At 47.6% G+C, this 19768-nt stretch overlaps 1 protein-coding gene across 4 annotated transcripts in view; it reads right to left on the bottom strand.

The window, feature by feature from the left end:
- Positions 1–1658: 1658 nt before the first annotated feature.
- Positions 1659–19768, bottom strand: part of LOC144164416 (aftiphilin-like) — a 45821-nt gene continuing 27711 nt past the window's right edge. For all 4 annotated transcript variants that reach the window (XM_077694943.1, XM_077694946.1, XM_077694945.1 and 1 more), the window contains 2 exons: positions 8222–8387; positions 1659–4621 (listed from right to left, as the gene is read on the bottom strand). In XM_077694943.1, coding sequence (XP_077551069.1) covers positions 4389–4621; positions 8222–8387 — 399 coding nt within the window. In that variant the 3' untranslated portion in view covers positions 1659–4388. The remainder of the gene's footprint in view (positions 4622–8221; positions 8388–19768) is intronic.

The following is a 19768-nucleotide window of genomic DNA, read 5'->3' as shown; positions in this document are numbered from 1 at the left end:
TAAATTTGGGTGGCGCTCTTCCGGAACTTTATGGCACAGCAAATGCGCTGCGTTCGGCACTTCATGCACGCAATCTTAGTTGATGTTGTTTACTACATGTCTTGCTAAATGATGATTACGAGCACGATAAATGACAATGTTTTTCAGAATGAGCGAGCAAAATCTCCGCGCCTACTCCAGCCTCCCGCGCTTCCAATGGCCTTTATGAACTAGCATAGCTCTTTTATACTTTTAAAATTAAAATCGTGTTGGGCAAGGTAATATAATTGCGGAATCATTACAATATATCTTACTCATTTTATATCGAAATATTTAGCGGTGGCGTGAATTCTGGTTAATGCAATACTTGGTCCTAATTGTTCCCACTAGATGGCGGCGTCAACGTCATGTTTTCTATTTTTTTTAAGCTCTACAGCAGAAGTATACCGCTGTTTTAAAAGAAAATTATTGTATTTTGAGAGTTCAATCTAAAACGTCCAAGATTCAAGCTATTTAAAGCGTAAGCGAACAATTCTCGGCAACAAACTTTTGTGTCATTTGCTTTGAGACAAAAAATTCGCCAGATGTCGCTACTTGGCAGAGCCGAAATGCAGAAACTGCAGAGTGCAATCCTTTCGTTTTCAGCGGCAAACGGCTACTCTTGCTTCATTTAACACGGTAAACGGTAAAGCGCGCTAAGGACACTAGGCAACACAGTTCATTCAGAAGGCCGGGCGCACCAAACCACACTTTCCTGCGATCATGACTTGATGGGAAGCAATGAAATGAATCTCTCCGGCAGGAGTTGTCGTTACAGGATGCGCATGCTCTTGCCCTTGTCGCAACCGCCGCAGAGAATCAGCTGCGACAGCGTTTGGGCTTGAACTGATTTATTCAGCCCGCGTGAGCGCACTTGAGCGTGCGCCTCGTGATCACGAGCAGTGCCCGGCGTCGTCCAAGCCATAGAGTTAATACTACTGTCCAAGCGCTGCATGCGGAGCTCCGCCTTCGTCGTCGGCGCGGCGCTCCCTTGGCGCGCCGTTCGTTAACTACCACCCCATAACTGAAACAACGTCGAGGCTACGCTCGAAACACAGATGGCGCAAAGAATCCTTTCAGGTACAACGTCTAAGAAAGCAAATGCAAAGAAAACTGATGATAGATCAAACACCAGACACGGAGCGCTGAGCGATCACACTGGCTGCAAGCGTCGTTGCTCCTGCGCTCACTGTATCCTTCTGCCGAGAACGGAGGAGCGTCAAGCCTGGTTTGGTCTGGTGTGCAAGTGCTTTACACTCCGGTATAAAACAAATATGTGCGACTGTGTAAACACACACACACAAAAGATGTTTTTTGTAGCTTTCTGGTGTTTTTAAGCTCGTAAAAAATTGATTAAATCAAGAGTGCACTGTTACGTCACGATTAGTTCAAGAAATAGCCGTTGTGCTCCGATACCATCGACCCCCAAAAAAACCCCATCTCAGGGGCCCTTTAAGAAGCCACCTCATATAATGGCATGGGTTCTCACTCAGTAATTTGGCCTAATTTACCACTTGGGCCCAGAATACCAGTTGTGTCGCTAGGATTGATACGGTTCAGATAAACTCGCCGACAACCATCCCATGAAAATGCTCCTCAGCTGGTGATTGTGCAGTATAGACGAAATAAGACGCATTGAATTCGAATTGATCTTTTTTATTACTGTGTTTCAGTAGCTCCCTTTGTGTGGACACATGCAAATGTTGAATCGGCTCTTATATGGCATCATGCTCAGTAATGAGCTCACACTCTACACTCCGTAAAGAGCACAGTAATTCATACGCAGAATACCTACGAGTGCTCAACAAACAACAGTGATGTGGTTGCCTGAGTGGTCTACAGAAGTACAGTGTAGACCGATTATAACGTATGTCGCGGGAGCCGCAAAAATCCGCACTATAAGCGGTACCGCACTATAACCAAAACGTGCGCGAATTCAACCAAATCGCCACCTACCTCTCAAGTCATCCTAAATTTTTTGTCACCCTAACGCACAGCACCTAAAAACGAAGGCAGGGTCTTTATTTCGTATTATTTTTAACATCAGCCGCTGCTGCAGGGTCTCACATTGCAAAAGTGCAGTCTTACAAACGGCGAGTGCGGCTTTAACTTCCGTTGTGTTTGTGTTTTGAAAGACCATGGCTGCGTTTTTTGCGTCTATGAAGATGCCGCAGGACATGATAAGAAAGGCCAGCGGAATTTTTTTTTACCCCACCTTGTGTTCACGATGCCGAAGGCGGCTGCTTATCAATAAGCGCAACTTATTGGTGGTGGAAATGCGGCTCGCTTGTTCGGGAAGAGCGGTGGCTTATCTGCACAATGTTCTAAACCGTGAACCACATGGAGCGATTTCTCGCGAAAACGTGCAGCGCACGCCGCAGGCGCGGCGACGCCAGCGCAGATACAACTGGCGTAATGTGTGCGGCGCAGTAAGAGGCGGCAACATGGCGTCGGCACTGGCCGTGAAGCAGTGCAGGCAGCTTCAGCGACAACTTCTAACCGCTCGCTGAAATGCCGCACGAGGTGCAAGCGAAGATGCTCATGCAAGAAAAGAGCAGATAATGTGACCGCAAAGTGGAATATAAACTGCCATCCACGCTGCTTGTGAAAGCGCCCATCAAAAAATACCGCGGTGTTAAGCCTAAACTAAAGTCCCTTCATCTGATCAAGGGACTTTAGCCTAAACACCTCTGGCGCGGCTAGCCGGCTCGGGGCGCTCCAAATCTCCCGCCATTAGGAGCGCGTCTTCACATTGGTGCAATTCGTCAGGCTCCTCCCACTGCCACGCGAAGAAGCCACCGCGAGCGCGGAATCGTAGACACGAGCATGAAAAAAAACGCACGCACAACGCCGATGTGCAAAATTCGTGTGCGAAAACGGGCCATGCGGTTCACGATTAATAGAAAAAACTTGCCAGGCGCGGACGGGGAGTCGGTCGCTATCTTCCGAGGTGCATCAAGCAAGGACAGCTGTGGTTATCACGCACGCGCAAACTAATGGGTGCCTATTTTTTTTTTCTTCTGTGTTGAAGTTAGAGAGCAAGGGGTGCGCGCTGCGTCAGATGGCCGATTTCATCATCTCTTTTGCTACCCTAAAACGATGCCCCAGCTGCACCGGTCGATCAGCAGACCCGCTGAAAAACCGCACTATAAATGGTATTGTGGTTCGGCCAACCGCATCTTAAGCGGTATGCTTATGCATTGAGTTCTATGGGAGGCAAACCGGTAGTCACAAAAACCCGCGTTATATCCGGTCCCGCACTATAAGCGGTTACGTTATAAATGGTCTACACTGTACATCAATGTGGACCGTTGATCACCTGGTACAGTCAAGCGATGGTGCTCCAAGCATAGTTGATACCCGGGGCAAATGACCAACAATGGCTGAAACGCGGTTCAGCCGAAGGAGCGGCTACGTCAGCGCCTACTTAAATTATCAACGCAAACATCTTGCTGCACTTTGAGGCATACCACCCGCCTCAACACTCACACCCACAAACCTTCGTGAAGCAAGCACCTACCTAGCTGCATCAAAAAATTCTATTTCGGGGGGGCTTTCGTCCGCAGCCGCCGCTCATCGAACACTAATACAGCTGGAACACATATTTATCACCAGTACGCACTAACCTCTCAAAATTGGAATGTTCAAGTCACCTGCCGTAGTTACAGGCCTCAAAGTTTATGCGTGACCTGCTTCGAGGAAAGGCACCACAATCCTGGCACAGTAAAACGTGCAACATTTTGCAGGTGCAACCTCTTGTTCACTGCCTAAGCAACACGGAACAAATAAATAAAAGCCTCAAGCTTCTACGCAGTAAAACTACCAACGCCAAAAAAAAACGTACGTTCACGTCTGTCATTCACGTATTGCTCGGTGACACAGCGAATACTGTTGGCACAAAAACAAAAAGCCAGATGTATTCGAATCATTCAAAATAAAATCAAAAGAAAACGACAGCGCTGAACTGCAAAACAAACTCGGGGCACATAAAAAGTCGGAACACAATTTACGACGCTTACGCAGTTTACCTGAAATTATAAATGCGTAGTTAAAGATAATAATAATAATAAAAAAAACAATTGTCCTTCAACAGATAAGGAAGAGATGTTTATAAATGCAGTACGTGTTCAGGGGTGGTCACTACAAGCGAACATCGAATTGCTAACAAAAACATCTAGCAATCCATAAAAAAATTTGCTTCGGCATTCAGTGCTCTTTGCATGCACCACAGGTCGCACGAATGTCCTAATACCTCGCTGGCTTGCGCGAACCCACCGGTTCGCGAACTCGCCAAACGCACATTGCAATGAAAATCAATCCGGAGTCCTCAGCTTCTCCTGGGTTTGGAAATGGTGGCGAACAAACGCGGATCAGTCCAAGTGCACAGGAAACATAAGAACTCGCGCCTGCATGAAGGACAAGTCAGGTAGCCTGTCCAGGATGCTCTGGGCTTCGCTGCTCAGCATCGAGGGTCGGCGGCGCGTAGACGACAGCGTCGAAACGTTGTTCCGCAAGAGCTCCTGCAGCTTCGACGGCGCAGACGGTGTTGGCGCTGCCATTGTGGCCGAACCGTTCCCCAGTTCCAGGAACTCCTTCTCCAGACCTGGGCAGAACAAGGAGGCGAGAGGTAAAGGAATTCAGTGGTTTTCTACACCAACGCACCTAAAAAAGACTATTATGATTGCGTGCACATGTGCCACTTGTGCACTGATACACGAAAACAACAATTTTGATTAGGCGTTGCGCTGCTGAGTACAAGGAGGCGGGTACGATTCCCGGCCGCGGCAGCCGCTTTTCTGATGGAGGCGAAAAGCGAAGACGCCCGTGTGTACGAGATTTGGGCGCACGTTAAAGATCCCCAGGTGGTCAAAATTAATCCGGAGCCCTCCACTACGGCGTGACTCATCGCCTGCGCTGCGTCGGTGCATTAAACCCTACAATCAATCAAATGAATCAATTGTAATGTGCATGCGATTTTAGGACCTATTTTTCAAAAAGAAAAAGGTGCGTGCTAGATTCGGGTGCATACGGTATACCTCCTGTAAAACACCTGATCCAAAACTTTGCTGCTTTTAAACAGCACGCCTTCCACCAGGTGGATGCCCTAATACCACAACCTGGACTCTGACCAGTAAAGTTTATCCACCATTATCACCTGTAGTAGTGCAAAATTAGCAGGCAAAAAAAAGAAGAAGAGGAGTGAGAAAAAGACAGGGAAGTGAGGAGTCGAATCCCGTCGCCCTCCTTTTCAGGGGTGGTTCCAGCCGTGGCCTCTGCTGTGCCCACCATACTGCGTGCAGCTAAGCGGCCAGAGGCCAGCCATGGCCCACAAGCCCTGCCGGTTGCAGGCCCCCCCGCCCAGGCAGTCCTTACCAAGGGCAGGCGGAGGATAGACTTCGGAGGCCCACCGCCTCGGAGCACGGGCTCCCGCTGCTCCGTGGCAACACCAGTGCTCTTACTGCAGTGTACGTGGAAGGACCTACTTATATGTGAGAGTGAAGCAAAGGTGGGGGAGGGAGACCCTTGGCCAAGGAGAAAAAAAGAATATATGTAGGAGGCGAAACGGCCTAGTGTGGAAAATTGTGGGAGAGCGACCGGATAACGACACGAGGAAAAACAACATGGACTACAAAGCACCGCAGCTGAGATGGCGAAGGAGAGGGCAGTGACAAGTGATGGGCGAAACGACAGCGGCCACAATTCATTCCGGGACAGCGCATCGAAATGCCGATTGCAGTGGCCACGCAGTTTCTGTTCCCGCGTGACAGATTCCGCTGGCTTAGCCTGGGCCAGGTGCTTGCGATGCTATCTGGCCACTCTAGAAACCGACGTTTCCCCTCCTCCTTCCTTGTTCTCCCTCCATGCCTCAGCGGAACGAGGGATCGACCCACTCAAAAAAAGCCAATACAGCTCCTAGTCCTGCATGTGTTTCCCTTGGACAATCGTCAGCTGATTACCCAGTAATCAGTTGGAAATAATAGGGGCCTCAACAGCAGCTGACTCTTCGAATACACAGGAACCAGTGGCAGTCGCACTGTATTCAATAGCCCTTCTTTGTTTCTGCTTTGTGGTTTTCAGTCAAGAAGAGGCTATGCATGAGGTAGGAGAATGCTCATCCGTCGCTCAACAGCTGTGAACGGTAGCACACGTGAACACTAAATGTGGAGTGGGACCCCAAGTATCTGTTGAGAAGACATGCCGTTATGTCAGCTTTACTGCATGACACTGCAGCTGTGCAACAAAGTCAGACAGATTCCGCATTTATTCGAATTTAGGTCAATCTTTTTCCTGGGAGAAGACAATACCCAAACTTATTATTACGATTTTGAGGGCCAGCAGCCACGCGTCTCACAGAGCATCGCTGGTGCCTGCAAGCATAGCAACTCAACTCAAGCTGGACATGAACACCATGCCGCGAATAATAAAGTAACGTATGAAACAACCTACTGTGACAGTGGATCCCTGACGCTCCGTACTTGGCCTAACTAGCTTCATTCGCAGTTTTCTTTATTCCTCCTGCCTTGTGCGACCGTGTTGCGTGACACCCTGCATTTTCTGTTGCGTAACCGACTTGATTATCTTCCCTGTTCAGCGAATTCGTTGCCGGCAGTTTGTTGCAATGAATTCGTTGAGAGTTTGTTGCAAATGATAAAGTAGATTGATTGTAGGGTTTTAACGCGCCGACGCAGCACAGGCGATGAGGCGCGCCATAGTGGAGGGCCCTTATGGATTAATTTTGACCACCTGGGGATCTTTAACATGCGCCAAAATCTCAACACATGCATGTTTTCACTTTTCACCTCCATCGAAAAAACAGCCACCGCAGCCAGGAATCGAACACGAAATGACCTTGGGTTCAGCAGCATGACCTTAGCCTGTCACACGGCAAATCTAATTTCATTCAAAGTGCTAAGGACATTACCTGTTAATGGCATTCGGTTTCGCCGTGCGGGTCTACACGGTGAAACAAATGCCAGTCGATAGTGACAGAGGTGACGATTAGCGAGCTCGGAAAAGTGCAAAAAAATAGTTCAAGCGCGTGTAGAATTGTTTCAAATATAGTAGTTTTTGGGAACAAAACCAAGAACTCTTTTGTTAACATAAAAATAAAATCCCCGTTTTAGCTGACCTAAGTAGACATCAGAAGCCAAGAAGACAAGAGTGCGAGAAATCCACATCAGCATAGCACGCGCATTGGAGATTAGATCTTTTTTGCAAGTACTTGTTGGTCTGTCTTTATTTAATACAGAAGATCATTAAGGGAAAAATATAAGTTTACCAACAGCTTGCATAACTGAACTTTCTTGGCCAGTGAGGTGCCAGTGCTGTTGAGCCTACTCTTTTGGTTGCTGAATGAGCTCCCCAACCTCATTTAGCTGCTAAATGCCATTCGCTTCGAATGTCATTTGGTATTCTCACAAGTGCCGAACTAATGACATTTAGAGCAAATGAGCTTTGATCGAAATGTCAGTAAATCTGCCGCGTGACAGGGGTATTAGCCACTGAGCCACCGCATGAGTCACTGGCACGCCTATTAGCTACCTAGCAGCAACGCAAATCAAAATGGTGGGTAATACCCCTGCTACACTAGCGTCCGAATGTCCTTTGGACCAAATGTCATTTGACTCAAATGCCAAGCTGTGCTGCTACACTAGGTTTTGAAATGACATTCGAGCCAAATGAGCACCGAGGGAGACATTTGGGATTTTAAATGCCATTGCTAGCACTCCCGCACGCAGCGTCTTCGATCGGCAATAAAAAATTTAATATTTACGTACTTAAAACAAAATATTTTTGTTTGTGGAACTTTGTTCAGTGTTCATTTACTTAAAATATGAAATCAAGACATTCAATTTTCATACTCTCAAAACCAGTGGGTCAGTTGCAAAAAAAATAAATAAAAATATGCAAGCAGCCAAAACATTAGAAACAAAACTGGTGTCTCTTCTAATTTTATACCATTTTACGGCCTTAGACTGCTCCTAAATTGGATTGTTGTATTACTGTACGAAAATGGAACGGGGCAACAACACTACAGCACGGCGAGCAATTGTGAGAGCTTTCAAATGCCATCAAAATTGCCGTGTGGCATGGCGGATTCTGAACGGCATTCGAAGCACCCCATTTGAGTCTAACGACATGTGGTTCAAATGACATAAGAACCCTGGTGTAGCCGGGGAATAAGTACGTGCTCTGCACTCACTGCTGGTGGGTGGGCTGCGGCCGACAGGCGTGGCGGTGGACGAGGCCAGGCTGGAGAGGAACTCGAGGTCGAGGAGGGTCGAGGCGGCCGGCTGCTCCAGAGGGTTCACCAGGCCGCTCGACGTCCAGTCAAACTGCGCTGGCGGGATGAGGCTGTCCGCTCCCGCCTGCTTGGGTGGCGCGCATGAAAGAACAGAGACGGCACAAAATGCATGTAGAAGAGTCGACAAATTGGCCCACAGTTGGTGGCGGTGCTCTTACATCTCCGCGAAAGGGAAAACTCAACACGCACGCAGGCAGAAAGTAGACGGAAAGAAGTAGAAGCACGGCGCACTCGGCCGCGCATACACGCACGTGTCGTTGTGTCCCGTGTTTTGATGGCGCAACAGTTCTAGCCAAGCACCGAGATAGACTCACGCGAGAGATTACTGAGGCGCACGCAATGGCCAAGCAGCATGAAAAATGTATCAGTTGTCCATCTGCCACCCTTTCTAAAAGAGAAGTTGCGCATCTTGATCGCGTATGACTGCCGTGTCTATCGCTTAATGTAGTAGTCAGTTTTAACTGGTTTTATCTCTTTCTTTCTTGTTTGTGTTTTTGGTGATGCACACTGTAAGTATGGCTGTTTTTCTTCATTAAAATCTTCAGTTGCGAGTCAGCGCCGTGTTTGTGTTTTCCCTTCCCTGTCTTCGTCTTGGATGCGCTGTTTTCACCATGAACATTCACCAACTTGCCCAGTTCGCCGCACTCGTAAAGAAGTAGAAGCAGGTCACAAGGGTACGAGATTTTCAGTGCTTAAGTTTGTGAAAGTTCTAATAAAATTTCAGTAACGAGTCAGCGCTGTGGTGTGTGTCTACTACTTTTTTTTTGCCTCTGTGCTGAGTGTGCACTAATTCAAGATGTTCAAAACGACACACAAGAGGCGTGCTCACTCACAATGAGTGCACCTGCCCACAATCATCTGTACAGTCTTTGTCAAAATTCCCCAGGCCAAGCCGGAAGTGCGCAGGCCACGAAAAATTCAATGTACAGGCTTACGTCCCAAGCGGGGATGAAACATTTGACGCCGGAAAGCTAGAGAAAACATCTGTCTTTCTTACTGTAAAAGTATTTTTCTCACATTCTGAGGTAAAGCTTATTCTTTGAATTCTCTGTGGTCGAGAAGGCTTAGGATCGGAGTAGAAAATTTCGACAAAGCGTGTACATGAGGGTGGTGACCGGTGGGTGCCGGGACGAAAAAATTCCTCAAGGTTCTGTTCACTTTGAAGGTGAAGTACATGTCTACTTAGTATCTACTTTCAAGACGAAAGTTGTTCGGCTTCCCCTGGAAATGCTTATCAAAGACTGGTTTATTGCTACACTGTGCTTGTGTCTCTCTTTTTCCTTCAACCTGTTTTTTTTTTTTGCACCAATTGCTTCTGCGGGCAGAGTGGCAGCACCTAACGCTACAGCTGTACTCTTGTTTGGTGTTGCTTTTGGCCTGTATTTTCCCCTTCGGGACGCTGCACTCATGTACAGCATCTATGCCTTCATTGTTCTGCTCCAACCTGAAAATATTTCGTACTTCTGAATGTGGCATCACACAATCTCCCCCTACGAAATGTCCACAAGGGCGTTCAGGGTGTTTACATATAAATAAACAAACAATTGGAAGAAAAGTGGTTGGAACAAGTTGAGTTGATTGACTGTGGGGTTTAACGCACCGAACTTACACCTGGCCTACGTGGCGTGCTGTACTGGAAGGATCCGACTTAATTTTGACCACCTGGGGACCTCACCACACGGTGGTTCCACTCTTCACCAACCCTAGAAAAGCAGCCACTGCAGCCCGGGCCCCTGAACTCAGCAGAACAAGCTCGCCATGAACAAGTTGAGTGCATTAGGCTTTTTATCAGGCGAGATACAACAAAACACTGAGGCAAGAGTATTTTTACCTCGAAAGCTGCCCGCCAGGTTCAGTTTGAGAATCACAAATTAAACACCAATGCCCGGGACTCTATTCAAGACAGCATTTCTACAGGCCTTTATTACTGTTGCGCAAAAACTTTTGCAGCAGAGCTTTTGCTGAAAACACGCGCACCGCATTCAAACATAGGTGTGGTCATCTTCTCAACTCTTTGTGGTCCAGAGAGCGAATTAAAGGTCTGGACCGGAACGTCCAGACCTTTGACCTATTAGTGAGAAAGAAGTAAGAACCACCGCGGAAGTTAACCTTGAATGCCCACGTCCAATGTCAGGCCGTAGCAGTTCCAACAGCGTAGGTCACTCAGGCTGTGTTGCTGTGTGCAGCCGTATCAGGCAGGGCCCGACAAAGGGTTGAAGGACACGAGGAGGTTACCGTATTTTCGCGCGTATAACCCGCCTCTGCATATAACCTGCACCCCTACTTTCAGCCCGTTGGAAAAGAAAAAAAGGATCCTCGCGTATTGCCCACACATTTGATACAGGAAAGGCTGCACCAAAGCCACTGCTCAAGCAACGCATCACATGCTATGCAGACAGAAAAAGCGTCTATTTAGCAAGTAGAATACACTGGCTGCAAGGCTAAAGTTGCAATTCACTAATAAAATTCCATTGTTAGAGTGCGCTCGTCTTTGTTTTTTCTTCCTTGTATGTTTTGTGCAATCACTGCCATGAAAGGCTTAGTAAGCGTTACTGCGTAGGAGCTTCATGGCGCAACGTACACTGCCGTGAAGCTGCACTGAAGGAAACAGCCCCGCATATTATCCGCACCCGTACTACTTCACCACTGAAATTTTCGCATTTTTAGTGCGGGTTGTAGGCGCAAAAATACGGTAATTTCCCGTGCCAACCCGAGAGGGTGGAAGAAACGAGACTGCGACTTTTGATGGCTGGAGTAGAGCAAGAGCTCCTCACGGGCCCTTTTTGCCGCCTCCCAAAGAGAGACGCTGAATGCCTGTCTGAGAATGGCATGATGAAAAGATGACCCTGGACGAGCGCTCACAGCACTACCATCAGCCCGACGACGACAGACCACACCAACGTTACGGAAATTACGTCAGACACACCGCGTGAAACCATTCATGGCGTCGTCCACATAGAACTTGGCAAACTCTTAGCAACGTCGCCACGGCCTGAAGTAGCACTGCTAACCGGTGTACTACAAGAAGAAAAGCAACAGGTACTATACTCGTGCAAAACTTAAAAACGATAATGGAAGTTGGTCCTGCACTTGATCCCCGGAGCTGGCTATTCCCACGCACGCTGCAATGAGTGCATTACTGCAAATGTCTTGAAAATGACACAAGCAGTTTCCACGATTCTTGGGGCTTAATCTTCTTCTGAACAACTGCACCAACAACAACAAAAAAAACTACACGAGGAAAAGCGAACGATGTCGCGCATTAAGCCAACCTTTCTTTAAAATGCATGCACGCATCAATGTCACACGTCTGCTGCGTCAGCGGAGTGGTACACTACATGAGTTATTGCCGCTCTTCACTTGTACCTGAGCCTCAAGACATGGCCATGCCAGGATGCCCAGTCATACTGCCGTCCACTGTCCACAGCGCGTCCACATTACGATGCAACGACACACCTAAAGAAAGGTGCGCGGCAAACTCCCCATTACAGTCCACTGTGCTACCATTACAAGAACACCCAGCCACATCCATCAATGCTGCCCTATGGTCTGCAATGTTTCCCAGGTGACGGAACCAACAATTTCCCTAGTGAGCACTAGAGTGAAATCGGCAAGTACCTGCCTCAGAACAGCCAGTGATTGTCACCCTTTCAGAAAATTTTTATATTTCAAGCAAAACAATGGTTTCTCTGTATTTTCTTAAATTTTAGGGACCCATTAGTCCAGAAAAAAGTGGAGCTGGTAGTGCAAGTATTAACTCGTTCGTTACCACGCCTATTCAAATCGATCACCCGTGATCGATTATTTATATTGCTAATTTCAACATGTTGTATAGTTGTTTCTTGTACACCTAATGCGGCCAGTGGTTAGACTAGGCACTGCACTTATAGAATCAGTTTAAATTTTCCCGCTCTGGCGAGATTAAGATTTTTGACAGCGTTTTTTTTTTTTTTGCGAGCTAAGGTGTGTGTTTTGAGGAACTGGGCGTGGCTGCTGCACTTGACGAAAAAGATGGTGCTCGTGGTTAGGCTGCATTACCATAATTTTTTTTTGTCAAAGGGCTCCTGACAAGTCAAGTACCAAAAATGTAGTCAGCTTTGTAATCCGACAGCGCTGAGAGGTGATAATTACTTGAAAATGACAATAGCTATTCACTAGCGATCTTTGATTCAGAGATTCTTCTGCCAAAGCTTATTTCTGGCGGTCCCCCGCATGTCTAAAAAGTTTGCCTGGCATTTTCAGCCAGTTTCCAGCAGTTTCGGTTTCGTTTTTGCTTTGTGAAATTCATATTTGGCGCTACTACATTACCTACTAGTTACCCAACTACTAGTTGGGTAACTAGTTACCCAACTACATCACTAGTTACCCAAATACAAGCTCATTCGCCATGGCGCCTCCGTTGCCCGCTACTGTTCCTCGAAAAAAAGCATGCCGCTCGTGCTTCCACTTTACCGATGCCTTACTTCAGCGATAACAGCTTCAGCTCAGAGTCGAAAGATAACACCAAGTCGACGGGTATCAGTTCAGACGAGGAGAACGCTTCCAATCAGCCTTGAACACCGCCAGCTGTCCACCGGCCAGTTTCGTTTCCGTACAAAGGTAGTCTAGTGTCGCTTCTTAGTAGAACTGTCTATTTGACAGTCTCCAACATGCTTGTAATTGTTTCTTTCTGAAATTGTTAGGTGGCGCTGCAATGTAGTAGGCCTGTAGTGCTGAACTCACTTCACTGCGCGACTGCGGCTTGGTGAAAGCCTGCTGGGCACGATTCTAGCGCATCGCACCTTATTCCTACAAGCAGGGCTACCAGAGTGAGTCAGAACATGATTACAAACTGCAAATGAAAGTTCCGACTTATAATTGATGATCAGAACGTCAACAAGCATCCACCACAGAGTTTGGTTTTCAACTCCAAGCGGATTTTTTCGCATCGCTTGCTTGCCTTCAATATTGCGCTGGTCATAATCATTTACAAGGTGTTTTCACATCCCGTGGGGACAAATTGGGGCCTTTAATAATGTCAAACCACCAGATTTCTTCCAGAGAACCATCCAAAATAGCAATATTTCTAATACAGGTTGGGCTTCACCACAAGGCACAAGCAGCATGCATGATAACGTTTTCTTTTATATATGACAAATTGTACCGCGCAACTCAATTTTTTTTCTAGTACAGGTTTTTGAAATGTCTACCTACAAAATGTGTACTCCAGATTTTTTCTACTACTGGTGGTTATTATACACAACTTCCTTTTTTTTATTTTCTTCCGATGCCTGGACAAAAATTTCGAATTCAATCATTTTTTTCGCAATCATTATTTATGAACGCACTATTAAAACTGGTGTCGTTAAAAAGCGCGTGGAATCATCTGCATTTTATGTCACTGCAATACGTGCCTAACCAATATGTATAGGCCAGAAAAAATGTTTTGTTAGACCCCTCGAAATCGGTCAATTTCTCGCGGTAACGAAAGAGTTAACCGATTTATTAATGAGGCAATTAACTAGGTCATTTGGCAATTAGAATTTAATGTTGAGCAGTAACATCTTTTTTGCTTGTTTTCCTGGCCAATTAGCCTACAAACAAAAAAAATAGCTTTAAAGTGCATGTATTTATAGATTTACAAGCTTGGGAATAAAATAAGGATCTCCGTCTTCTTCAGCCTAAAGGTCACACTTTTGTTTCCACCAGAGCTGCTGCTGCTTCTTCATAGCGTGAAGCTAGTGCTAAAATAGTGATCAAATGTAGCGCAGCAGAAACACACATGGGACGGAAAGAGTACACACGGACGATCGCTCACTTCCAACTGATTCTTTATTCACATTACGGCAAATATATACGCTTAGCCTTAGCAGGAACAATAAAAAGAGGGAACAAAACAAACAAAAAAAAAAAAACTCCCACCTCCCCTCGCGGGAACCCCTGTGTAGATGCAACGCATAGGGGGTTCACGTTGCAGCGTTGGAGAGCGGAGGAACGGCGCTGGAACGATGGAGTGGAGCAGCGCAGGCACCGCGTTTTATAGCGCGCATAACGGTGAGGAGACGCGCCGGCGCCAGTGCGTCTGCCGCGGCTATGACGCAACACAATCCAACACAATCCACTTTAATCCAATCTAATCCAAATCCAACCCAAGCCAATGCCACTCGCGAGAGAGTGTTCGCTATCGGAGAGGAGAGGGGGTGAGCGGCGGAGAGCGCAGCTGGCGCGGCGAGCAGAATGGGGGAGGGGCGGATGCCGACGACGCCGGATGGATGCAGGGACAAGGCGGGTGAATGAGATGCGGTCGCATCTAAAATACTGACAAAGAAAAAGCGAGTACATCCAACACGCACCAAACATTTTGACAATCACAGCGGCCTGTCGCGTATGGCGTCACATTGCAGGAGATGTGTCTTTCTGCTGCGCTACGCTTGATCACTATGAATTACCAAGTAGCCCAGTCTACAGCTATACGTGCTAAAATACAACAATGCGTATGTCTATCGCCATAGGCACCCTTGAAGAACAATTCTCCGGAAAAATAGTGTTCTGGCTTCATTCTCTAGGCACTATAGGAACTTTTATGTGGTGGCATCAATTGACACTAGCAGGGCCGATAGGGTTAAAGGGGCCCTGAAGACAAAACAGAAGTTTGGTTCCCTGTAAAGAGTGGTTTGTCCCAATGACAATGGTACCACTTTTATTGCAAACTTCAAACAAATAATTAAGATATTAACCCATTAGCCAGCAGATCAACAATATTGTGGACCTCAGAAAGACCTCTGTTATTCAAAACGCTTACCGAAACTATGTGTGCTTTGCTAAATTTTAAGTTTTTAGACGCAATAATAGAGGGCACTGCATGACGCTTTGAGTACAGAAATTGTGCGGTTTAACGTTTACCGACGGTCTCGACCTCGATGGAATTCCGGTTTATGCAGCAAAAGCTACTCTGAAATACGCAAAGTGATATTTTTTACATTTGTAGAACCAAGTGTGAGGAAAGTGCCGTGTGAGGATCTTGATTTCTGCAGTCCGAGAAACGAAGCAAGCCGCCCGTCAGCACAGTAGACAAACTTGTTGAGCTGCCAGGCAAGGGTAAACAAATGCAGTGCGTGCCGTGCCGCACAAACGTGTGTTTCCCCCCCGGTGCTTCCACTATTGTGGCAGCTGTGGCATTTTCGTCACAACTGAAGTACAAGAAAATGTTTAGCGTGCCCTTGAAACCAAAATTATGCAGTTCTTTTTCACCAGCAAGGTCTTATAGTTCGAACAGGATACGTCTCCGGGTAGAACAACGCGCGTGTATTCCGGTCTAACTACGAAATGTTTCAGAGCGAAGCTTGGTATCCTCACCGATGCCATTGTACGCCAAAATGCCCTGCAGGAAAGCCAACTTTCTCCGACACCGATGATGAATGATCGTGGGTGAAGTGAAGGAACAAATCACTTCCTGTGGCCACAACTGAACGTACGTCCTGTGTGTTTTGAAGCCGCCATCTCTTTGATTGATTGCCCCATTTCGACATGGTCGAAGCGAATGCCAAGCAGCAGGTATGAACTCATGGCCTACACACCAAACGCAACCATTAGGCCTACGGACTGCACACCTGAGGGTTGCTATGGCCACTCCAGAATAGCAATATATGCGCAATGTGGGACTGGTCAACCAAAGAACCCATCACGAGAAAGCTTCACGTTCAACCCCTGTCATCGTGAGACCGACGGGCGCATGATTTCTCTTGGTAAGCATGGACAGAGGTCTCTTCTATGAATAACGGGGAGCCGACAAAGGTGTTGCACTTATTCCGCTGCATACAAGGGACTCACTGCATACTCACTGTAGCGACTCGCTTCAGCGTAACGATGATTACGAAAGTGACAAAACTGGGCACCACCACGCCAGTCATCGCTCGGTGGGAAGCAGTCGAGTGCGCTGTAGACGCTCACTGTCGGCTACTAGCGCCATCTCTCCGTAAAAGAAAGCAAAGAGGCCACAAACGCACACGGATGCACGTGGGTGGCATTGATTCGTCTGAGGTGCTGGTTCCCCTTTACAACGTGTCACCAAAATTGCTCTGGTGGCACTTTCCGCTTTTGGCATGCACTGAATGTTAGCACAATGAATGCTTCGAAGGAGAAACAGCTGCTGGAGAAGAAACAGCTGGATGGAGAAACAGCTGCTCAGGGATTCTTCGGTACCTGTCACCAAGAATATGGAGAACCAGGCCATCCATTTGGAAGACCTCTCTTTTTGACTCTCCGGCTCCTTGTCGCTGGGAGAAAAGGTAAAAAAATGCCACATTATGACGCACGCGATGAAAACATTAGCCACTGGCCAGTCGTGGCTCGAAAACATGCCTTTGGACCTCTGGCACATGGTGGAAACAAGACAAGGGGCCGCTGAGCCTTGCGCCACATACCAATCTCCACGTTCCAGTCCACCGGACACAGTGTTTTCCTGTTCCAGAGGGGCGGTAGCAACCGTTTTCTGATTTTCCACACCCGCTAATGTTGCGTGGAAGGTGACAAAGCTCTGAGAAGGCTACACACGTGACGAGGCTGCATAAAAACTCAGGCACCCCTCTGTCTAACGACGACGATGGTTGAACACGAGCTTTCTCCTGATGGATTTCTTGGTTGTCCAATCCCACACTGCAAGCATGTCCTACTCTGGAGGTACGCCCCACTTTTCTAAAATATCCACACCAACTCCCGGATGTGTACTCCGTAGGCCTAACGTTTGAGGTCGGGGTGTGCGGCGCGAATTGATACCTGCTGCTTGGCGTTCGCTTCTACCATGTCGAAATGGAGCAATCGGATAGGCACCGGGTTCATAACGCGATGGACTAAGTTCGATTCCTGCCACGGGAAGTGGTTCTCTCTATTACTTCACCCACAAACGTTCATCATCGTCGTCAGAGAAAGCTGGCTTTCCTGCAAGACATGATGGCGTTACAGACACCATCAATGAAGACACTAACACTTTGCTTTAATAAAAGTTGGTTTATGAGCCCCATTTTGCCACCGTTAAGCAGATCAACAAAATTGTTGTCGTCCTATACGTTTGGTTTTCCACAAAACATTACGATACTTGTTTTGGTTGATCCCAGCATGTTCTAAGGAACAAATCAAGCAGCAAAAAAGTTTGGCCTAGCTTTCTCTAATCTTGCCAGTTAAAGGGGTTAAAGAAAAGACATCAAACAGGGGCATGCCACTCTCTCTATGAAGTCGGGCAATCTGGTTCGTGCGACTGGCAGCCGCCGACGAAATCCGCTGCCCCGAAACATGACTGGGCTAGTGTAGTGGGGCCGTTAGTTCCACTCGGCCCTATCACTTGAATGCAAACAGGGAGTTAACACACCCGAAACAACGTGTTAGATTCACGCCCATATCGCATCACTCCGGCCCATAACACACTTGAACCAACAAATATGAAAGTTTTTCAACATTTCTTTCATTTTAAAGTGAATCTTTCTTAGTCCAGTCATCGTGGTGTCGAAAACAAAATGCACTGCAGGAAAGCCAAGTTTACCGAATGAGATGGGGCACAGGATGATGATGATGATGAAGCCTGAAAATAAAAAAACAGGGATGCCTCTCGTGGTGAGAATCGAACCTAGGTTTCTAGCGTTTGTAGCCGACGTCTATCCGATTGCACCATCATCGCATTTGGGCCGCTCAGCATTTCCTTTGAGTTCGTCGTGTGGGCCAGGGCTTTGAACTCTGAGTTTAGGTTGACTTTGACTTTGGACTTTGGCAGTTTCGGTTTTGGTCTTTGCGAGCATGAATTCTGTACTTTGATTTGACTCAGTTTGATTTGACTCATTTTAACCATCTTTCACCAAAAGCGGCGTCTTTGATTTTTTTTTTTTTCTATTTTGCTAAAAATGTCTTTTGTGGCTAGAATGGAAGGAACAAAGCAGTATGTTGTCGTCTTGGCCCTTTTAATTGCTCTCCGTCACAGTACCCATTCAGGTCTGAAGGCCACTGCGCCCCGGCCAATTTCCCCCTTCGTTAGTCCTCCATCCACGTAGGAAAACGTTATTATGGAGTTCCATGACATTCATCTTGTAAGGTAGGTCTGCGTCTTTTAAATACAGTTGAATCTCGATGATAGAGATCTCGCACGACCGCGAAGAATATTTGTACCATTCGAAATTTCTACGAACCAACACCGACCAAAAAATTGAGCACTAAAGAAAAAGGTTTCATTTATTTCTTTTCTTAGTTTCGCGTGCAGAAATCCGTGATTTTTTTCTGCTTTTTTTTAACCTCCGTGTCGCCAAGCAGCACTTTCTGGAGCGTGTAAAACTTTGCATTCGTCTTTGAAGGCATGAAGGCATTCGTCTTTGAACAGTCAAGGCATGAACAACATGGCGCGTTTTTGCACGCGATTCGTGCACGTTGGCGTGGGGCGTGCGATCTTTTCACGCCCGCTTTGGCAATTCCGACACTTGCGGCAGCTTTTGCCTTGGTCAGAAAATTACATGCAACACGAGTGGCAGTGCAAGGAGCCTGACGACTTGCGTCAATGGGGAGGCGCGCGCCTCGTGTCGGCAGTTTCAAACCGCTCAAGACAGCCGGCTGGCTATGCCAGAGGTGTTAAGGCTTACCACCCTGGCCGATATTTCATTGGCGCTTTCACTCGCGGCGCGGATGATGTTTTATAGTATCGTTCGCAACCACATTATCAGCTCCTTTACAACACCAGCAACTTCGCGTGTGCTTTGAGCGGCATTTTGAAAAGCGGTTAGAATCGGTCGCTCAAGTGCCCCCGCACCACTTCACGAGAGAAGCCGCCGCCATGTTGCCGCTGTAGCGAAAGAAGACCAGCGTCTGCTTGCAATGTGGTGATCGAGTCGATTAGCGAGGCAGTGAGCGCCCCCGATCCTCCTCTTCCTCTTCTCCAACTGTCGCCCCCTGCCTGCGCTTCTTTATTTCTCAACAGCCGCTGCAGGCTGCGCTGCGCGCAGCATGCGGGTGGTTCTGCAACAGCGTCGGCATGCCTGTGGCGTGCGCGGCGTGTTTTCGTGAGAAGACACAACAGCCTGGCCATTCCTGGAGAAAGAATGACCAAGAGGGGAGAGAGAGCCCGTACGTTGCCGTCGCTTGCACGCTCGGCAGTCGGGAGCCTCGCTGGATCGTTCGTACCACCTGCCAGGCTGCGCAGGTCCGTTCGTAACAGCCGAAATTTTGCCCATCGCTTGATTTGATCGATTGTAGGGTTGAACGCGCCAACGCAACGCAGGCGATGAGGCGCGCCGTAGTGGAGGGCTCCGGGTTAATTGTGGCCACCTGGGGATCTTTAACGTGCGCTGAAATCTTGCACACACAGGCGTTTTCGCTTTTCACCCCCATCAGAAAAGCGGCCGCCGCGACCGGGAATCGAACCCGCACCCTCGTGCATTTTGCCAGTTTGCAAGTTTGCCTATCGCAAACAATGCAATTTCACCAGGACTTCCA

The sequence above is a fragment of the Haemaphysalis longicornis genome, unplaced genomic scaffold (genome assembly GCF_048455015.1).
Source record: "Haemaphysalis longicornis isolate Haplotype H1 unplaced genomic scaffold, Haemaphysalis longicornis Haplotype H1 scaffold_13, whole genome shotgun sequence".
NCBI lineage: Eukaryota > Metazoa > Arthropoda > Arachnida > Ixodida > Ixodidae > Haemaphysalis > Haemaphysalis longicornis.
This window is presented reverse-complemented; position numbering and strand designations above follow the sequence as displayed.